The sequence below is a fragment of the Cnephaeus nilssonii genome, assembly GCF_951640355.1.
Source record: "Cnephaeus nilssonii genome assembly, chromosome: 11".
NCBI classification, from domain to species: domain Eukaryota; kingdom Metazoa; phylum Chordata; class Mammalia; order Chiroptera; family Vespertilionidae; genus Cnephaeus; species Cnephaeus nilssonii.
Window position 1 is genome coordinate 60,414,834 of NC_137082.1, and position 22,622 is coordinate 60,437,455.

Below are 22,622 nucleotides of genomic sequence, written 5' to 3' on the forward strand. Positions count from 1 at the left end.
ACTGAAGTTTCTTTTTGTGATAACAGAAAAAAAAAGGCTCCTCCATTCACCATTCCCCGGGGCACTGGGCACTGGCAGTTGTTCCAGCTAACACTGCAGTTTCTGCATGGCAGCCCGGGAAACACAGCCGAGAGGGGAAGAGTATGCAAGAAACAACAGTGAACCCTGGCTAATGTTTATGTAGCCTGACTGGCCAGGGACAATGCTAAGTGCTTTATGAGAATTGTTGGCTCTTCTTGGAGCTCTATTCATCTTATAAAGGACATATTGTTATTTCCTCCACTTTACAGATGAGGAAACCGAGGCATAGAAAGATTAAGTAATCGTCCCAGGATCTCACAGATACTAAAATGTACACTATACTACTGAACACAGACCACTATGCCACACTTCTATGGATTGCAAAGAAAAAGTAGAATGAAATCCCAAGTTGAGGCAACTGGTGAGAACTAACCGTGCTTTAAACTAACCGCGCTTTGAACCTACTACTTCAACCAGAAGCAATTATTTCAATACCATGTTCTTGCACTTTCATCAAACCCTTGTCAGCTTTTATATGAATTGCTTAGTCATATGTATTGAAATGATACCAAACAGAAGAAAAACCATAGTGGAAAAACTTCAGGACAATCTATCAGGGAGGAATGGTTTAACTCTGATCAACTATGAACCTGGGCAATGTTCTCACAATCTGTTATTCTCTAAATCCCTGGATTGCAGACCAGGAAACAAACCAAGAAAGGGACTGTGAGCTGTAAATCTGCAAAAGAGGAAAAGGATGCTATGAAGCACCTAAACACAATTTGTCATCTCTTAGGCCACATTACTGGCTGAACTGTGTTCCCCAAATTTATATGCTAAAGTGCTATCTCCTGGTACTTAGGAGTGTGACTATATCTGAAAATAGTCTTTAAGGAGGTAATTAGGATTTAATGAGGGTGGGACCTAATCCAATATGACCAGTGTTTTTATAAAAAAAAAGAATAGGACACTGACACCACAGGCCAAGGGACACCCTGTGAGGATACAACGAGAAGGTGGCCATCTGCACGCCAATGAGGGGCACCAGAAGAAATCAACCTACCAATATCTTCATCTTAGATTCCCAGATCCCAAAACTATGAGTAAATAAGTTTCTGCTCTTTAGTCAGCACTAGAAAAGTAATAGAAGCTCTAATTCACCAATTGTGTATTGACAAACATATATATTAAAAAGTGAGGGATGCTCTGCTAATATATAGAATTTTAAACCGTTGCTCAAATGAAATCCATGATATTTCTGTTGCTCTTTTTTTTTTTTTTTGGCATGGTTGACTAAACTGCCTTTTTCCTTGATACAAGGTTGGCTGAGCACAAATGGATGACACAGGGTTTTCACTAAACTCAGAATCACTTCAGCCTTGCCAAACCTGCAGCTGATACAGCCATTTAAAACTCCACGTTCATCATGGTTTTCCACTGAGAGGGCTTTGTTAATGATCACTGACATGCACATGAATAGTGTCACAGAAATAAAGTAAACACAGATCAAACACCAGTTTCTACAGAGGAATCCAGACAGGAATTTTCATGTGGGCCTCAATCTTAACTTAGATATATTAAATCCACCTCAGGCACAGAGATCTGAAAAATACAGATAGCCTACTTCTTCAACATCAGAGGTTAGTTTCAGATGCACATGGGGAAACAAGTCTCTCCCCTCCAGGGAAAGTCCAGCTGCTCCCTGCAGCACCTCTGTGTGTGATCTGCAGGGGCCCGGATATGAGGACTCCCCTTTAGAAATCCTCCATACAGCACTTATCTGCCTCTGCGGCAGCAACTAAACAGTGGATGGGAGAATGGTTTCTCTCTTAGGTGATGAAAATGAACTTTTCACAGACAAAAATGATTTAGGTTAAGAATCAAATTACATTTAAAAAAGAGTTAAATGTATCTGAAAGTAATATTGCTCAATTATCCCTATGAAAGTGGTGAATTTGTGCTTTGTAAGCTTTATATTTCATGACATTATTAGAAACTAGAATTCAAAATGATCATTTGACTTAATATGTGTTACTACAAAATAAAGAAGTAATTATTCACTAGAAGGCTAACTACTAATGGCAGATATGAAGAACTTTTGGTTTTACAGAGTATTGATCACTAAAATATCTAATCAATTGATAATAATGTGAAATAGCAACAACAACTAGCCAGAATAAGAAAAATTGAGGGCTTAGAAGTTTACTTGGCATGTTGGGATATGTGCAAAACACATTTTAGTAAACCTTTTCTGGGCAATTACCTTAAAATGTCATTTCTATTATATCTTTGTTGGCTATTTTACTGTTATCTCCTCATATTAGTGCCTGTACACAAAATTAAAAAACAAAAGGAAATAGTTTTCATGAATGAGAAGAGAATTGTGGAATAATATCTATTTTATTTTTCTTTAAACTTGGTGCTGTCATCATTAAAAGTGCAAAATGAACATGGCAAAGTGCATTCTCTTTTTCCCTCTTTATTGTCTTCTTGCTTTTTCTTTTTTTTGGGGGGTAGAAGGGGTGGAGACTGGCTAGCGGTAGTGACAAATTTAGATCAAGTAGGTTTCTCTCCTTAAAGTCTTAAGATTCGTGTCTCAGAGTATCAAGGAATGCTCACTTTGGAACCAAGCTCAGAGATGTCGAATAGACATGGAGGGAAAGCCGGAGTAAGAAAAATTATCTCCAGCAAATGGAGGGCACAGAGATACGAAGCCACCTAAAAGTAAACAGTAACCTCTCTAACCAGTGATCTGAAGATGGGATAGGGATGTTGAAAACACCTGTCAGAGTAGCTCTGTTCTTCATCATCCAGAAAAGCTATTTCCCAAAGAGCCCACCAGGAAGCTGTCCCAGGTCCACGTGCCATGGCTCCCATTTAAGGTTGAGGAGTAGCAGTATTTCAAAGGATAAATGTCAACCACTTCAAGAAGTTAAAACTTCAAAGTCAGAGGTTGGTTTCCATTCCTCGTCTCAATGTATTTATCCATGTAATTGTTCCCAATGCTCAGTTTCACCAGGTGTTCTGGAATGGTTTTGCTAAATTTGGTGGAAGATTAGTGGTGTACTTCAAAAGCATAAAAAGTACGTTACCAGATGCCCTTTGCGGGGATCTTTACATTTTCCCCACCTTGTAAATGTCATGCAACTAGCCCTTAATGAGATAAACCATCTTGTGAAATGCAGTTACATACAAAGATAGCCCTTCCCATCCCCTGACTCCTAACTACCACCTCAGCCAGAGCTAACCAGTTTTCACCTATGAATATCTTAGCATTTGAAATTACCTTGGACTTTCCCCAAAATGCAGTGTCCACTTTGTTCATGTTGGAGCAGATGTGCCAATAACTAGCATCCCTTTCCCCCGCTTCTGACTGTGGAAGAGGACTCAAAAATCCGCTCTGGAAATTGACGAAAGAAGTGAGCAATATTCCGGCAAAACTGGAGGTTGTGGCTCACAAGGGTGGCTGCAGAGGCACTCTACCCCTTGTGTCACAGGCTGAGCAGATATGTGCAAACCTGCCTGGTGGCCTTGTCCTGAGGGTCAGGAACCTATGGGTCCTGAGAACCTGTGTGTCCGGTAGGTGAAGAGCAGAGAAGTGGCCCTAGAGAAGCAGGGTCAGCTCTTCTCCTGGGGAGCAGAGGAGGGATGGCCAGAGAAGCAGAGGAGTTACTCTCAGAGAAGCACCCCACTGGGGCACGAGATCCATTCAATAAACATTGACTGTAGCAGGCATTACAAATACAGCAGTGAAGTGGAGGGCATGGTCAATATGGGCTGGATGACCTACTGGGAAAGAGAGAGGTTTCCAAGTCTTCATGGAGAAGAACAGGTGTTGAAGGTGTCTGGGTGTGGCCAGCTAATTCTGGGCAAGGTCTGAGGATCTCTGAAAAGAGGGGGAGACTGCGTAGGAGATGTCTAGGTAAAGACAGTAGAAGTGCAGAGGGACAGAGAACAAACACGCCTTGGTACCAGATCGGGTTGCCATCTAGAACCTGCAGGAGGCCTGGTTGGCTTGAGTATAGCAAGCGGGAGGGAGGCTGGTTAGGGTTCAGGTCTTTGGACCATGGTAAAGCTTTTATATCATTAGAGAACTTTTAAACCAAGAATTATGAGGTCACCAGGGATGAAAAGATCATGAATTGGACATTGGTGCCAGGAAATCATGAGAGGTGTTGATGTCGACATAGTAAAGACCAAGACTAAAATAGAGGGGGGGAAAGTGAGTGGGTCTTAAAGAGTTATCTAAATGTGAGTGAGAAAGAAAACACAGAGACCAAGCAGGGCTTTCCAGCTTCGGCCAGACCCCCTTCCCATCTCAGGAAGACAGGCAAGGTCTCTCCCACGAGGCCACAAAGCCCACACTCCCCCTTTCTTTCCTCAGTCCCAGAGAATTTCTGGCTGAAAACTTTTGAAAACTCAACTTCCTTTCACTTTATCTCCTAGTCTTCACTTTGACCTCTCATGCCCCAGTAGACTCAGCAATGGTGAGGAGCTTACAGTCTCACATCCCTTCTTCTCATCCTTTATCATGAGAAAACACAGTGTCATCACAGCCATGAAAGTAAAAGGCACTCCTAATCATTAAACTTCGAAAATCCAACTGGCGATACAATCTGAAAAAACTGTGCAAATCTGTGTTTGACTAACTCCATTAAATAGTAACCTGTTAGTTATACATTTACAACACCTAGAAACAATTTGTTTCTTTCCTTTGGTCATTAAATCCAGCTGAATCATTTATACTTCTAGCATTACAGACTAGAAAGCATTTTTTTTTTTTGGTAAGACTTTATTTTTATGTGGGACTATGGTCTATATCTTATTTGAAGATTCTAATTTTTCTTTAGATATATCTGATTTCAATGAGCATCTATGATTTGTCAGGCATCAAACTGACAAATCGTGACATTTAGAACTTATTAAAAAGATAATATATAAAGAATGGTCTTATATAGAAAGACCTTTGTTCATGTAAAAAGATAATGGAGGGAATGTAAAATGGGATAGCCATTGTGGAAAAACTGCGTGGTGGTTCCTCAAAACAATTAAACATAGAATTCCCATATGAGCCAGCAATTTCACTTCTGGGTATATACCCAAAAGACGGAAAGCAAGGACTCAAACAGATATTTGTACACCAATATCTATAGTAGCACTATTCACAATAGCCCAAAAGATGGAAACAACCCAAATATATGTCAATGGATAAATGGCTAAACAAACTGTGGGATATCCATACATTGAAATATTTCTTAGCCTTAAAAAGGAACGAAATCCTACTACATCCCATAATATGGGTAAACTTGAATTACATTATGCTAAGTAAAATAAGTCAGTCACAAAAGGACAAATACTGTATGATTTCATTTATATGAGTTACTTATAGAAGTCAGATTCATAGAGGTAGAAAGTAGAATGGTGGTTGCCAGGGCTGGTGGGAGAGGAATATGAGAAGTCAATGTTCAATGGCTGCAGGGTTTCAGTTTGGGCAGATGAAATAGTTCTGGAGATTGAAGGTAGTGATGGCTGCACAACAATGTGAATATGCTTAACGCCACAACGCTGTACACTTAATATATGGTTGAAATAATAAATTTTATGCTATGTATATTCTGTCACAAGAAAAAATGTGAAAATAGGGAGAACAGTGAATGGTATGAAAACTCAACTTTTGTTGGAAGATGGAAATTTCTAAATAGAATGTGGGTAGGAATGTGGTATTTTCAGTCAGGAACTAACTTTGGAGAAGCCAACTAAACCATCTGGAGGTCAAGCAGATAGCTCAGAGGGAACGTTTGAAAGCTAATCTTTCCCATGACCCTATTTCTGTTATGTTGTTACTAAGCTCTGATAAGGCATGATGATGCTTCAAAAATATCATGAGCACTTAAAAAATAAATTCTTACAATCCCCTTCTAAATCAGAGCCCCCAACCATCAGGGTCTGAACATGAAAAGAGGCCCTGACCGAAGAGCCACAGTTCAAACAGAATGTATCCTCCTTGGTGCCATGTCCTAAACAGTGGGCGAGCTGGCCTCGGGGAGCCCCACTTCTTGCCTGGTCCCGTGTATAAGTCTGGTATAAAGTTGTAAATGATCCCAAATGGTGGCCATCTCAATGGAGGCCTATTAAATGGTTATTTCACTGGCTTTCTTGTGCTTCTATCATATGAAGAACAGAGGTAAATATCCTTTGAATGCATTCCATAAAATACTAGAGAAAACAGAATATTTTAAATTATAAGACTGACAATTCGCCCTGTCCAGGTGGCTCAGTTGGTTGTAGCATCATCGCATACACTAAAAGGTTGCAGGTTCAATTCCTGGTCAGGGCACATACTTAGGTTGCAGGTTCGATCCCTCATCGGGGTGCGTATGGGAGGCAACCAATCGATGTTTCCCTTCTCACATAGATATTTCTCTCTATCTCTTTCTCTCTAAAAAATCAATAAAAATATGTCTGCTCGTGAAGATTAGAGAAAAAAAAGACTGACAATTTTTAAAATCACCTTCTAAATAAGGAGGAAAAAGTTCATAGAAACTATTGAAACTGCACTAGTCACTTTATTATTTACTTTGTAAAAAATGATGAAAGATAGCCTATATTCTATCAAAAAACTATTACAGAGGGGATATAGGGGAACTCTCTATACTCTCCATTCAATTTTTCTATAAATCTAAAACTTCTCTACAAAATAAAGTCTATTAAATTAAAAAATAACAAAACAAAACAAAAAATCTATTTCCACATAGTCTAATAGTTGTCCGTTAATCTAATAAAGCTTTAACCACCCAGTTGGCTAATGAGTGGTTCTAAGGCTCCATCAAATTTCTCAGGCTATCTTGGTTTGGACAGCTGTGGTTCCCAGCTAATTATCTGCAGCCTTTAATTTGATCTCACAGCTTCTCCAGGCTTCATTTCCGTACCTTATGGTGCATAAAGGGCAGGATAGAGCGAGTCAGCGCTCTCCAAGTAGCTGCACAAATTTCAAAGGGACCACTGGTCTGAGGAAATGCATTGGCATAAACAGGCGGCTGTCCTAGTCACTAAAGAGGTTCTACTTTATCGTGACTTTGGCAGCTCTGTCCTCTCACCAAGACTGATGCTGACAGAATTAGACTTTCAGAACCACTCACCCCTCATTCCTCCAAAAGAAGAAGTGATAGCCAATTAGTAAAATTTTAATTTCTTAAGTCTAGAAAATTATAAAATCAAATTTAATGTTTTCCATGATTCAGGCGTAAAATGAGAAACCCAGAGGGTGCTCTCTGTACATTATTTTCACTGCATTATTTACAATGAATAATGTGAATATATATATATATATATATATATATATATATATACATACATATATATATATATTTTGGATTTCTCACATCATTAGTATGGAATAATGATTAGGAAACATTTATAAAATTCACAAATCTCATATAAGGTATTACTATCAGATTTTTAGTCACTTTCCCCAAGTACAATAGTTATTCTCCTGATAACTGACACCTCTAAAAATATTTAGTTAATTCAATTTTTGTCCCTTTTGTTATAATACAACTTGAAAATTCTGTCCTGATATTCAAATATCTAAAATCATGTTACAAAGTAATATAACTACCTCAGTAGAGATTAATAATCATGGCATAATTTATACATGTAAAGATAATAAACAAGAACAAACATTGTTTAAGAATCTGAATTCAACCCAGTGATCCAAAATATATAAACAACATAGTGATATAATGTAACTAAATAATATGTATTATACCTGAATAAATGATTTACTGAATGAATGAATTAATGAATTATCTGCTATTCAATTGGCACAGAACTAAAAACGAAAGAAAATTTTAATCTCCATACTGCTGAGGGTTTTGGTTGTGAGACACACATTTTCACTTATGTTAGTGAGTATATAAATTGAACAATACAAGGAGGCAAAAGTAGGTTAACAACAATATTAATACAATTATTAATAAATAATACTAATACAATAATAAACTCTGTGTTCCATGTACTGACAACTGTAAGCCTACTCCTGTCAGCCATTTTTTTAATTCACCAACCTATTTTCTTTTTTTAAAGAAAAAAATATTTTTATTAATTTCAGAGAGGAAGAGAGAGGAGGGGAGAGAGAGAAACAACAACAATGAGAGAGAATCATTGATCGGCTGCCTCCTGCATGCCCCTTACTGGGGATCAAGCCACAACCCAGGCATGTGCCCTGACCTGGAATCAAACCCTGGACCCTTCAGTCCCCAGGCCAATGCTCTATCCACTGAGCCAAACTAGCTAGGGCTATTTTGATTGATTGATTGATTGATTGATTGATTTGAGAGAAAGAAACACCGATTTGTAGTTCCACTTATTTACTCATTCATTGGTTGATTCTTGCTCTAATCTACTGAGCTTCCTGGCCAGGGCCTATGGCACCTTTATTTATAAAAGGCAAAAAAACTGTAGCAACTATTGGGTAAATAAGTTCTAGAGATATAATGCACAATACACTCAATAATTCTGTATTAGAAACTCCAAAGAGATTAAGAGACTAGACCTTAATTATTCTAAACACAAAAAAGAAATGACAATCATTTGACATGATAGAGATGTTAGCTAGTGCTACTGTTTTAATTATATTGTAATATATAAGTGCATCAAACCAACAAATTGTACATTACAAACTTTTACAACATTACATGGCAATTATATTTCAATAAGAAAATAAATACAATAGGCACTGAAAAAAGAACTAAAATAACCTAAACAACCTAACAAGGGCATGAATAAACAAATTTTGATATATTCATGAGGTGCAATACTACTCAGAAATAAAAGAACAAAACACCAATAAAATTAACAACGAATGACTCTCATAGACATAATGCTAAGAGAAAGAAGTCAGACACAATAAAGAGACATCATTTTTATTCCATTCATATGATGTTAAATAACAGGCAAAGCTAATCTAAACTGAAAAAAATATTCAGAACAGTAGTTCATCTTGCAAAGGGAAACATTCTGGAGCTGTGAAAATGTTCTGCATCCTGACAAGGCTGTGGTTTACACCTATCTGTATGTATCAAAACTCATCCAACTATACCCTTAAGATGCATGAATTTCACTGTATGTAAATTGCATCTCAATGAAAAGGAAAAATAAAAGAAACATTTATTGCAGGACTGGGCGAAGTATTTTAGCTCCCCAAACATGCCTTTCCCGTGCTGCTCTCTCCTACGCACCTTCCTCATTCTCTGCTCCCTTTGAGTTCTTCCTTTGGGTTGTCTCCCTGTCCGCTAAGCTACCCCTCCTATACATGTTCTCCTTCAATGCGTTCTCAGCCCCTGCACATCCTGCAGCACCAAGGCTGAGCAGTCTGTGTACTTGCCCATTTCCCCCAGGAGACCAAAGCTCCTGAGGGCCAGGGTCAGCCCTAGATACTAGGTAACAACTGAAGTGACAGTGATAAAAACCAACATATAGCCCCTGGCCAGTGTGGCTTAGTTGGCTGGAGTGTTGTCCCTTGCACCTGAAGGTCACAGGTTCTATTGCAGAAGACAACCAATTGATGTGTCTCTTTCATATCAATTTCTCTCTCTCTCTCTCTCTCTCTCTCTCTCTCTCTCTCTCTCTCTCTCCTCCTCCTCCTCCTCCTCCTCCTCCTCCTCCTCCTCCTCCTCCTCCTCCCTTCCTCCCTCTCTGGAATCAATTAAAATAAATAAAAAATTTTAAAAAACAACTCAACATATATAAGGAACATATGTGTACTTTTTCTGTATTAAGGCCCTTCCTTGGATGTCATCGCTGTCTTGTTCATCAACGAATCCTGAGACCCCAGAACCCAATAATCAGAGATCATGAATTATTAATATATTCAGTGCTCTCAGATATGATGGAATGCATCAAAAGGTAATTCCTGATTGTTAGAATTGCAAATGATTTTTTAAAAAACGTTTTTCCTTATATTTTTCTGTATTTTTAAAAGGTTTTACTTTTATATCAGAACAAAGGAATTTTCTGTATAGAAAAAAGGTCAACTGAAGGCATTAAAAACAAAGAGCTTTTGAGGTATAGCTGAGGTATTCATGAGCTACTTTGTTTTTTTATTTATTACAGCTTTCTTTTTAAAGATGAAGGTTGTTACAATTTGAGTAGATTACTAAGTAAAAAGCAAAAAAAAAAAGCAAATGCTGGAATGAATTCCAACAGCACTGTAATTATCAAAGAAATATTTCTTTGGAAATTGCAACTTATCTTTTTTTTTTTTAGCTTCAATATAACAGGAAGAAATAATTATTTCAGAATGGACCTCCCCTTCTTCCCATAAATACACAAAAAGCTTTATTTTGAAGCCAAAACAGTCGGGGATCTGAAAGTATATTTTTACAGAATCTTGAAAACGATTTTCCCTAATCCCCCAGAATTCTTTCCAAGGCCCAGTTTAAGAACTGATGAGTAAGACATACTGTAACAGTATGGCGATTCAAAACAGAAAGAGGAAAAAAAGGGGGGAAAGTTTGGTAAACTAAATTGTGTCAAATGGAGAAATGGTTTGGTAAACCACCATTGCTAACACACAAGTGATAAGGTTTGAAAATAAAGCTTGTCAAGAAATGAAACTCCATATCGTTCTTAAAGCCTGGCCTCCGTTACTCTCATTTATTCAGCTCACTTGTCACTAACACCAAACAATTTAAGGTACAATATCTGTACCCCATCTCTGGCCCCCATTTGATCCTATAGCTCTGTCACCCTAAAGGTGTGGCACCTGAAAGATAAGCTGTGGGAGGCTGCCAGGAGAGACCTTTTCAAAGTCAGAGGCCGTGGTAGCTTCAGGGCTCAAATTCTTTATCTGCCTCCTGGCGACAGCCAGGGTTGCTTCATGTGTCCTCCATGTGAATCTCTGCTGACTTCAGTGACTGGGTGGCCCATAGAGCACAGGGGAAGGGGCATGTGACCCTGGAGGCTAATTCTACAGGGGACACAACTTCTGCCTCTTTCTCTGGAACATTCATGCCAGAGCCCTGAACTGTCTTAGAACCAACCTGCCTTAATGCCGCCATGCTGTGAGGAGGCCAGTAGCCCACATGGAGGGCCACCCAGAGCAATCCTGGGACCACATGAAGAGCAAGCCTGACCAGGCCCCAGCTGCCCAAGCACCCTCCCCTGCTGCCTAAACCCCCCCTCCCCCCGCAGCTTCACCACTGGCCCTACCCCAATCTCCCCCAGCACCCCCTTCCCAGCTGCTCCATCTCCAGCCCCCAGGGACTGCAGCCTTAGACACGCCCACTGAATCAAGCCTTTCCTAAAATCTTGACCCACAGAAACCTAGATAGATATAAAATGAATGTTGTTGTTTTAAGCCTTAAAGGTCTGCAGTGATTTCTTACACAGAAATAAACAACTAGAAGAGAAGCTGTGTATGAGAAAATAAAATGAGATGATGAAAATGTGAAATATGTATCTGAGAATAGCAGAGAACAGGACAAAGTAGAAAAAACGTCCAAAGGACAAGAACTTAGTGTTGATTACTTCCAAACGGTAATGAAGAGCTTAAGATTTCTTCTAATCTATTCATTTGCCAAACGAATTAAAAAAAAAACAACTTAATATTTCAAATTGGTTGAGACTAGTATTCAGTAATAGAAAACTGAAAGGGAATCATTTTAAATAAACATGAGTGCACAGTAGGAGGAATTTCTACCAGTTTCCAGGAAGGGTCTCTGCCTGACCTTTTTAAAGAAACAGCCAAGACTCATTTGTAATGAGAAGCTCCAATTTACATGCAATTCTTGTTCTAAAAAGCTTTCAAGATTTTCAGCCTTAAAAAATGTGCCTGTTCTTTTCTTATTTACCCTGTCATTGTGCTTACCAAACACTCTCCATTGGATAGTACAATAATAAACCTCAATCTAGTTCTGGTCAATATTTCAGAAATTTGGGGGGAAAAAACAACAGACATTCAAATTAATGAGGTTTTATAAAACCCAGCAAACAAGCAGCTCTTGTCTGGGGGTTTGCATAAAACAAAGGCCCCTCTGTGATTATGTTCCCACAACAAAGTGCTACTTCCTAATTAAACCTACACAGAAGACAAAGCAGTTCTTCAAAAGGCAGTTTTATTTTCAATGCCTTAGGAAACGTTTCCTTTTCTATGAAATATATTTAGTCTTCTAAAGGAACATTACAAATTTTCACTCACACATCTGACCACTCCTAGTAAAATTTTCAGGTTTAACCTTTTTTTAAAGGAGAACGCAAAACCTGATTCATTTTCCTGTTTCTTGGCCAAAAGCACATTAGGTATCACCCAGATCTACCAGTAACAGCAAACGCATGAACAAGTGTTAAAACTCTGCCTCAATGGAGGGGGAAAGGACCCTTTGAGCCACAAAGCAACCTGGGCAAAGAGAATAAGGGGAGGGGCTTGGAAAGAATCTGAACACTCCCAAACCAGGAGGAAATTGTAAGAGCTCCTGCCGTTTTTCCTATAAAATCGTAATTCAAGGGGAAACAATGATGGGAAACCAGGAATAAATGAGGTGAGACTGTCACATAGTATAGAAGGAACCAGGGGTCCTGATTTTAAATCACAGCTTTATACACATATATAGATTCTACATGCTATACATAGGATATATATATATATAGAGAGAGAGAGAGAGAGAGAGAGAGAGAGGAAATATGCAAATTAGACCAGGACGCCGTAACGGTAAGGTGACCAGGCCCTCGAACCTCAGTAAGTCCTTCCCTTGACAAGTTCCTTAGCTCTCTGTTTTAGTTTTGTCATTTGTCAAAAGGACTAAGTTCATAGGGGAGTATGACGATTCAATGATATAACACCAATCATGCACTGAGCATAAGGTCTGGCCTGCATTAAGCATGCAATAAATGATACCGCAGCATTACTGAATGCACAGAAAAAAGCATGCAAAAGTCTAACAGTAAAATGCTGATATTATCAGGGATTGCTTCAGAGTGAAGGGAAAGGATTGTAAGTTTTTCTACCCCTTTACACTTATTGTACCTTCTATGTATTTTTCTACAATTATCCCATTTTACTTTTCTAACATGACCAAAAAAATAGAATTGACTTATGAATTTACTTTCCCAAAATCTGCTTAATTGCACTTCTTGCCTAACCCTATTAGCTAACTTCTATTAGATTATAGGAAGGTCTTGTTTAAAGTTTTTCTTGGTGAAAGCTGAAGATCTCTGGGACTTCTCAGTCATCTGTGGATTACAAACATGACAGGGAGAAAGGAAACATTTGCTTAGCATGAGGAATTTGTCAGCGGCCCTCCTTCTCAATGCTACAGCATTCTATCTGTAAACTAGGAAAACACAGCACCTACTACACTTTACACATCTCCCGCACACTGTACAACCCAAAACAATAATAAATACATACATGCGTACATAAATAGAACTGCTAACACTTTTTCTCCACCACCACTGTCCTTCTTAAAGTCACAGTACCAAGGTGTTACCCTATGGCAGGCTCTCAGCTAAGATCCAAGAACACCTGGTTTGTCAATGCATCAGAAGGCAGTGCATGATTTCACCACAAGAATTCTAAATTTTGCATTTTCATCCCAAGGTTTATCTAAAAACTTAATACAAGCATATTCAAGATTGGTATATATATGAAATGAAAGTCCTTTGTAACAAAATTCTGCTCCAGGATTTTAAAGCTGCATCTCTGTTTTTCTTTCATTGCCCAGGTACAAGTAATCACCTACTGAGAAGATAGTATTTGTATGGATTGCCAAGCAAATCTACCTTTTAAACTGTTTTGTGGGGTTTTGAGTGGACGTACTAGCAGGAGGCTGAAATACTAGAGAAGGCAGGGGGGCTGGAGAAGGGAGGCAGGGGGGCTGGAGGAGGGAGGCAGGGGGGCTAGAGAAGGAAGGCGGGGGGGCTAGAGAAGGAAGGCGGGGGGGCTGGAGGTGGGAGGCAGGGGGGCTGGAGGAGGGAGGCGGGGGTGCTGGGAGAGGTATTGCTCCTCTCTGTGTACCTGCTGTTCTGCTGGTGCCCTTCACCCTGGCTACAGCATTTGACTGCAGTCTCCAGCCTCCCAGCACTCCCCATATGAGCCTCCTCATCACCAATCAGAGGGAAACATTCTCTTCCAAGCCTGTAGGTGCAAATAACCCCAATCACCTCCCTAAGTGCCTCCTCAGCCCTTACTATCTCAGCGCTATCCTGGTACTCCCTTTCCACTTCTCCAACACTATTTAACCAGTTCCTCACACAGATATGTTCCTTTAAATACCTGGTATGGTTTCTGCTTCCCTAACTGGACCCTGGATGATACATAACAGCATGTATTTCATATACATTAACTTTTTAAAATTGTAGTAAAATATACATAACACAAAAATTACCATGTTAGCCATTTTTAATTGCACAGTTCAGTGGCATTAAGTAATTCACATTGTTGTGCAACCATCACCATCATCCACCTCCAGAACTTTTTCATCTTCCCAAACTGAAACTCTGCACCCAGCCTATATAATAAAGATGGAATATGCTAATTGACTGTCATTCCCTCACAAAGATGGCGGCACCCACAGCCAATAAGTAGGGAATATGCTAATTGACTGCCATGCCCTCAAAGATGGCAGCGCCCACAGCCACAAGATGGCGGTGCCCTGTCCCCTCAGACCCACCGTGGTGGCTGGTGTGCAGCATGGCTGGGCCCGCCCCTGGTGGGTCTGGCCTCTCTGTGTGCCTGCCTCCAGAGTCCCCCAGTCCCTTCAGCCCCCCCAGCTGCCCAGGGCCAGCCCAAGGTGCAGGCAAGCCTCAGATGTCAGCTCCCTAGGCCACCCAGGGCTGGCCCGAGGCACAGGTAAGCCTCAGATGGCGGCTGCCCAGCCGCCCAGGGCCGCCCGAGGCTCAGGTAACCAGGGCTGGCCAAGGCTTGCACTGCCAGCAGTGGCAGCAGCAGAGGTGTGATGGGGGTGTCTCCTTCTCCTGATCGTCGGTCGCCTCCTGCGCCTGAGGGCTCCTGGACTGTGAGAGGGGGCAGGCCGGGCTGAGGGACCCCCCTCCAGTGCATGAATTTTCATGCACTGGGCCTCTAGTGAAACAATAACTCCTCATCCCTCCTTCCCCATGTGTTGCATGTATCAGAATTTGCTTCCTTCTTAAGGCAGAACAATATTCCATCCAATGCATATGCCATATTCCGTTTACCCATTTTTTGTTGGACACTTGGGTTACTTCCACCTTTTAGCTATTGTGAATAGTGCTGCTATGCATATAGCTGTGAAATATCTCTTTGAATTCCTGCTTCCAATTTCTTTGAGAATATACCTAGAATTGGAAATGCCAGATCACATGGAAATTCTATGTTTACTTTTTGGAAACAGTTCACCACAGCACTGCATCATTTTACATTCCTACCAGCAAAGCATAAGGGGCAACTTCTCTTTATCCTCCCCATCCCTTATTTTCTGTTTTCAATTTTTTACAATAGCCATGTTAATGAGTGTGAAGTAGTATCTCATTGTGGTTTTAACTTTCATTTCCCTAATGAGTAAAGATGTTGAGCATCTGTCACCCGCCCAGGGTATTAAACTTTTAAAGTAGTGTGTCTCAAACTGGAAATCCTTGGGGTCTTTTATCAAGAAACTTTACCATAAAGTGTAATAGAATTATCAGGGCCTGAAAGAATGTTGACAATTATACAATCAAATGTGCAAGCTCTCTTTCTCTTGGAAGAATTTCTTTAAAATTCTAAGTTGTCACAAAAGGTCCCTGGCTCACGCTCGTGGTGTAGTGCTATACTAAAGAAACTAACACAAGTATGTTAGTTTTACGTTTGTTATTTTTCTTAAAACAAAAATACCATACTCATTCAATACCCATAGATTTTCATAAAAGTAAGGTATTACTAAGTATCTAAGTGTTAATTCTAAAATGTTGTGAGTCAATGTAAAAAATAAATAGTAGGCACTATTTTGAAGAAGTAAATAAATCAAATCATTCCTCTTGTAATATGTTACTAAAGCAAACACTCTGTAGTTAAATCTTATTGAAAATCAAATAACATTTATAGACTTTCTGATAACACCACTTTTTATTTTCTTCAGTTTATCTTTCAGGTAGCCAGACATCATACACAGAGACTAAAAAAATGTCATAATTTCAATGGGATGATCAGCTAGAGAATCAAGAACAGGATCCACGTCTTCAGCATAGCCAACACAGAATGAAAGTGACTAATTTGGTCATGAAACCTCAAGAGCTGACATGGTATTAAAGTACATGAACGCATTTATAATATGAAGTTGTTATGACTCCTAATTAAAGTCTATAATTTTACTTTAGAAACCTATACTTTAATTTTACATTTTTACAGGAATGTGACAAAGAAGTCAAAAAGCTTGTTTATTGATTGCCATCTTTTAATCAGGCTGCAAACAAAAAAGAGGAGGGGAATGTGAAAAAGCATTTATTAGCACCGCAATGATTCACTCAGTGCCTCAACTCTGCCAATGCCGGGGCATGCAAGAGTGAACCAGGCAACCCTCAAGAAATATTAACAGGGAAGGGGAAGGGGAAAGAAGGGGAAGGGGGAGGGGAAGGGGAAGGGGGAGGGGAAGGGGAAGGGGAAGGGGAAGGGGAAGGGGAAGGGGGAGGGGAAGGGGAAGGGGAAGGAGAAGGGGAAGGGGAAGGGGAAGGGGAAGGGGAAGGGGAAGGGGGAGGGGAAGGGGGAGGGGAAGGGGAAAGAAGGGGAAGGGGGAGGGAAGGGAAGGGGGAAGAGGAAGAAGACAGCTGTGGCCTCTGCCTTTGCGAGGTATATAATCCAGAAATTAACTAGTACCTGGCTAATGGCTGGCTTGCCAGAGAAACATGCAGATTTGACAATAGGAAAAAGTCATCAGAAGGTGTAGCCATGCTCTAGATTGGACTGTCAGTGAGACCTGAAAACAAGGGTGTGATGTGGGAGAAAAAGGAGATAACTTTATAAGGGAGAGATCTGGCTGTCAATACCTATATAGGATTCAAATTTAGTCTCATTACAACAGAGACAACCAAGCTGGGGTGCAACAGAAGTAGCCATTTACCTGGAATTTCGAGTCTTTAGAGCTGAGTTTAATTTGTAGGAAATAGAGGGTATAAGGAACAAGTTAACAAAACCATGATGAAACAATCTGACAGACCCAGAATGTGGGCTATTCTACGAGACTATTAGCCTAGTGTAGTCTGTTTAAAAAGTCAGTATAATTTTAAAAATTTGGAGGATAATTCAGATTAGAAGAAATTTAAGAAGCACAACAATCAAATGCAATGCATGTTTCTTACTGGATCCTGGTTTGGGGGGGAAAAAAAAACACCTATAAAAGACAATGGTGTCTAAATTAGGAAAATTGGGTACAGATGTAAAAATAGTTATTAGCTAATTACTGTTCATTTTGTTAGAGTTGCTAATGGCATGGTGCCTATTCAGAACAAATGTCTTATTTTTAGAAGATTCAAAAAATACTGTATTGGCACAATGTCACAATGACTGCATTTAACTTGAAAAGTATACAGCAAGCTGAAACAAACAAAACAATGTTGAAAAATCCCTGAGCCTCAAGGGAGGGTATATGCATATCACAGTAATATGCTTCCTACACAATTAAATATATCCATAATAAAAAGGCTCAATAAATAAATACATCTGAGAAAGTTTTGCTCAACTGTAAGCATAATGCACTTTTTAAAAAAATGAAAGCACAGCAGAGATCTTTGCATTGTGTAAAAGGTAAAGAAATTACTGAGCACTAATTATTTTAAACAATCTTAATTTATAAGCTTATCTTAAAACACTAGAAATTACCTAGCAGTTTATAACTGTATGCACAGCTGACCCTTGAACAGCATGGGTTTTAATTCAATAAATTCCTGTAGTGTTTTCGGCTCCTGGTTGGGAATCTGTAGGTGCAGAGTGCCCCTAACTCACTCCTGTGTTATTCAAGGGTCAACTGCACATGTCTGTTTTTAAAATATGCCTTAAAGACCTAAAACTGATACTCCTGTGGTATTTCTCAAGCTGATGCAATTCAACTTAAAGCAAAAGGTTTCTCTTCGGGATGAAGTCAAGTGTGACAGGTTCCAAGACAAAGGACAGTTTAAGATGCATTTGAAGTCAATACATAAAATGTCCAGCAGTTACTTTGGCCAAACTCATGTAACACCACATTTCTGATGAAAATGATTACACTTTGTCCCTTAAAAAAGGAAAATAAATTGAAAACGTGATGGGAAAATCAAACTCTCCTGCAGAAGCATCCTTCCGACTGAAATAAAACCAAAATCCAGGGTGGCCTGGCCAGTGTGGCTCAGTTGGTCCCAAGCACTGAGAGGTCACTGGTTCAATTCTGATCAGGCACATGCCTGGGTTGTGGGCTCAATCCCCAGTAGGGGGTGGAAGGAGACAGCTGGTCAATGTTTCTCTCTTATCAATGTTTTCTTTCTCTCAAATCAATAAAAATGCATTTAAAACAACAACAATAAAACCAAGTCCATGGCAAAAATGGAGTTCCTTTATCTATTTTTCTCTAGGTGGGCTTGAAAATATTAAAGCATGACATTAATTCAGGACATATGGCTGAAAAGCATCAGAAATGTTATTTTACTTACATAACACTATGAACCTAAACTTGGAAAAATGTCTTCTGAGCTGTACATGTTGGTCATTACCTTATTTACTGTTATAAGAGATGAAAGTTCCTTGCACATAAATATACACAGAATTGCTGTGTCTTCTCCTTAAAATCTTGCACATTTTTAAACTATTACCTATTCAAAGAATTATAATAACTCGTCATTAACTCTCCAAAATTCCTATTACAATCCTACAGTGCACATTGCAACTATTTGTCTCAACTGACATTTTACATGATATTGAAGAGTTCTAACAAAAGAGAATTGGATGGAAATAAATAAGAATATCACGCAATGTGTTTTCTTGAGAACTGAAATCAAATTGTGACCATAGCTGCCATCTCTCTTTTTCATCCCTTGATTCAGATAATTTTTTCCCATTTCCAGAAATTTGGGTGCAACCAGGGCCCATGCCATATTTTTCTCCATTCTACTGCATGGCCTTGAAGCAGATCCAGAGGATGCAAGTGTGGCCTGAGCCAATTATACCTTTTCAGGTGAGTCAAAAAGAGATTGGAAATCTATGTGCTGAGTGAATGAAGTCTTCCCCAAAAGCAGTTGTCTTTCCCAACTCAAGCTTAAGGCTTGCTCACAGAAGCACTGGACAATTCTACCTTACTTATGGCCCTCACAGACAGCATGACAAGGGTGAGGCATAGTCAAGAGGTTTAACACTATTCTTTTTTGTTTCCAAACCTTATTTTCTATAGTAACTTGGCACAGTGATAATATATACACACACACACACACACACACACACACACACACACACACACATATATATGCCTAAGCGACCAAACGCAGCCCCGATTTGGGGGGGGGGGCAGCCAGCCAACCTCCCATGGTCCCTCCCCCCCAGCCAGCCCAGCCAGCCAACCCTGATTGCCCCGATAGGGACTGGGCAAGATGGCCCCAATTGGCCCCAATTGCTGGCTATGCCAAGGGACCCCACCTGTGCATGAATTTGTGCCCCGGGCCTCTAGTAGCAAGATAATAAGCTTGAACGGCAGAAAATGCATGGATGTGTCTGTCGACATCTAGTACACAGTCTGACATAGGCTCCTGAATGAATGAGGGTGCCCTGCTGACACAGCTTCGAAGAACATCAAACCCCACTGAAAGAATTTCACTCATTTTCTCAAAGATTCCTGGAAATGAGAAATGTGTCAAGCAATGGTACCATGGACTACTTCTGTTTATCACTTAACTTCACCTTATGGAAAAACAGTGAGAACAGAAAGTAAACATGGTTAGAAATAAGGCAGACTTTCCCAAAGGTCAGCAACCCATAGACATTCTTCAACAGTTCTTGCCTTACCTACCTGTCTTAAGTCCAAAGTGATTGTGACCCAGTGATATTCTCTCCCATTTTGAATACTGGGACTTTGCCACCAGTTATTGGTGCCATCTATCGCATTTGATATTGGATGGCGTTCTGTTAAAAGAAAATAGAAACATAACACCCTCTAAATCCATCCATGTTGTCACAAATAGCATGATTTCATTCTTTTTATGGCTGAGTAATATTCCATTGTATATATGTACCACATCATCTTTATCCATTTGTCTATCGATGGGCACTTAGGTTGCTTCTAAGTCTTAACTGTTGCAAATAATGCTGCAATGAGTGTAGGGGTGCATATGTCTTTTTAAATTAGTGTTCGGGGTTTCTTCAGATAAATATACAAAAGTGGAACTTCTGGGTCAAAAGAAGGGCATCCATTTTCCACCCATGTTTTTCCAGTTCTATTTTTAATTTTTTTAGGAACCTCCATACTATTTTCAATAGTGGCTGAACCTAATATAATATTTCATGTCAACTGTAATTAAACAATAAATTTATTAAAAATAAAAATATAAAAGGAATAAAAATATGCATACCTCTCAGTTTTGGTTTAAAATTTTTAACTTCTAAACTGTATGTTAGTGGAAATGAATAGCCGTGAAAGTCAACACAGTGCTCATGGTTTCCTAATAAAAGTCTTCATAATCATTTCAAAACATATAAATCCCCATGGGTACTTCCAAGCAGAAGGAGCAACACTTGCCTTTGGGGTTGGCACTGTTGCCATCGCAGATCCGGCACTGGGGGTTCCGCACAGGTCGACCGGGCACGTGCTCCACGAGTTTGCAGAACATCTCAGGCCCCTTCTCACCGCAGGTGGCGTTGGTGATGATGTGAGCATTGCTGGCAAGATTGAGAATGGCAGGAAACAGGCCTGCACGTGAAAATTCACCAAATCAGTTCAGCCACTTAAAATAGAAAAGGATAGGATTACTTCATCTCACTTTTCAGGTGAATCAGAAAGAGATTGGAAATCTATGTGCTGAGTGAATGAAGTCTTACCCAAAAGCAGTTATATCGTGGTTTCATTTATATGAAATTCTAGGATAAGACAAACTCATCTATGAGAAGAAACTCTGCCCAGCAGTGGCAGAGGGTGGGGATTTACTATTGAAGGGACACCAAGGGAACTTTCTGAGGTAATAAAATCATATGATGCTGTTGTGAAAAATCATAGAATGCATGAGATTTGAGTTGATTGGTATGTTCCACTACATGTAAATTTTACCTCAAACAATTTTAAAAAGTCATAAAAATGTTGGTGGTTGTAAATGCTGAACAGTTTAGGAGTAAAGTGTACTCACTTTGAAATGCACCGAAAAATAAGCTGGAATGATGGGTAGGGAGAGATGGTTACAGGGACAGACAGGTAACAAAGAAAGTGGAGTAAAATGCTCATTGTAGACTCTCAGTGGGAAGATAGATGTTCACGGTACAGTTCTTTCTGCTTTTCTGATGCAAATTTTTCATGAAATGTTGGGAAAATAGATTTTAAGAAGTTTCAAATGATCCACTGCACATATATGCCAATGAGATTCAAACATCTTTCACTTAAAAGAAGGGCACCCATTTTCTACCCATGTTGCTCCAGTTGCCTCTGCAAGCACTTACAAGGTCTCTCCTCTCATTACCGAGGATACTGTTCTCTCTCCTCTTTCTTTCTGGCCTGCTTTCTTTGGTGAATAAAACTTGAGAGCACAAAGATCTATTTTTTCCAAATTCTCTTCAATTCAGTATTAATCTTTGCCTTTGTACAGTTCTTTTGTCTCCAGTGAATTTTATCTTTAAGCAGCTGGTCCAAATTATTCAGAAAACAATTTTTCGATGACTGTGAGGAAAATAACTCCATTAGGTTCTTTAGAGATTTGACTTTATCTTGGGATGAGAGGATAATAGCAGTGAGATTCTATGACCCAGACAGCACATGTACACGATGTTGAAGAGGCTTCTACATGAAATGCTATCATGAATGGAGAGAGAGTATTGAGAGGTGGGGTCTTAGCTAAGTGGGGTTTTTCTAATTTACTAGAAGTTGATCTTCAAAGATAATCCTTTCTTTATAAAGAATAATAGAGTCAATGTTATTTCTGTAATATTTCCTTTCCAGTAATATAGAAGGAATTCATGTCTTTCACTTTTATTTTTTTTAGGTACTGCTTAATCTTTTAATAATCTTTATTATAAACATTTTAATAATTTACTTTATAAAATAAAAATGATTATTCTTGTAAGAGTTGCTACATTTAAAGACTTACCATGCATCTACCTAAAAAAGTAACTCTTTTTAAAAGTGGCCCATCTTAATGTTTTTTATCTTTTTATTTTTTTAATTTAAATTCTTTATTGTTTAAAGTAATACATGAGTCTCCTTTTCCCCCCATGGACCTCTCCCCAGCCGCTCCCACCCCCCAGCACATGCCCTCACCCCCCTGTCTGTGTCCATTGGTTATGCTCATATGCAAGCATACAAGTCCTTTGGTTGATCTCTTACCCCGTCCCGACCACCCCAGCTCCGCCTTCCCTCATAGTTTGGACAGTCTGTTGGATGCTTCTATGTCTCTGGTTCTATTTTTGTTCATTGGAGTATGTGTTTCATTAT

The 22,622-nt window shown here is 39.5% G+C and overlaps 1 protein-coding gene across 1 annotated transcript in view; it reads right to left on the minus strand.

Moving 5' to 3' along the window:
* LAMA1 (laminin subunit alpha 1) overlaps positions 1-22,622 on the minus strand; it is a 144,407-nt gene that overhangs the window by 101,753 nt on the left and 20,032 nt on the right. Inside the window, exons 2-3 of the mRNA XM_079783773.1 lie at positions 20,727-20,897; positions 20,001-20,113 (exon numbers count right to left, since the gene is read on the minus strand). Coding sequence (XP_079639899.1) covers positions 20,001-20,113; positions 20,727-20,897 — 284 coding nt within the window. The remainder of the gene's footprint in view (positions 1-20,000; positions 20,114-20,726; positions 20,898-22,622) is intronic.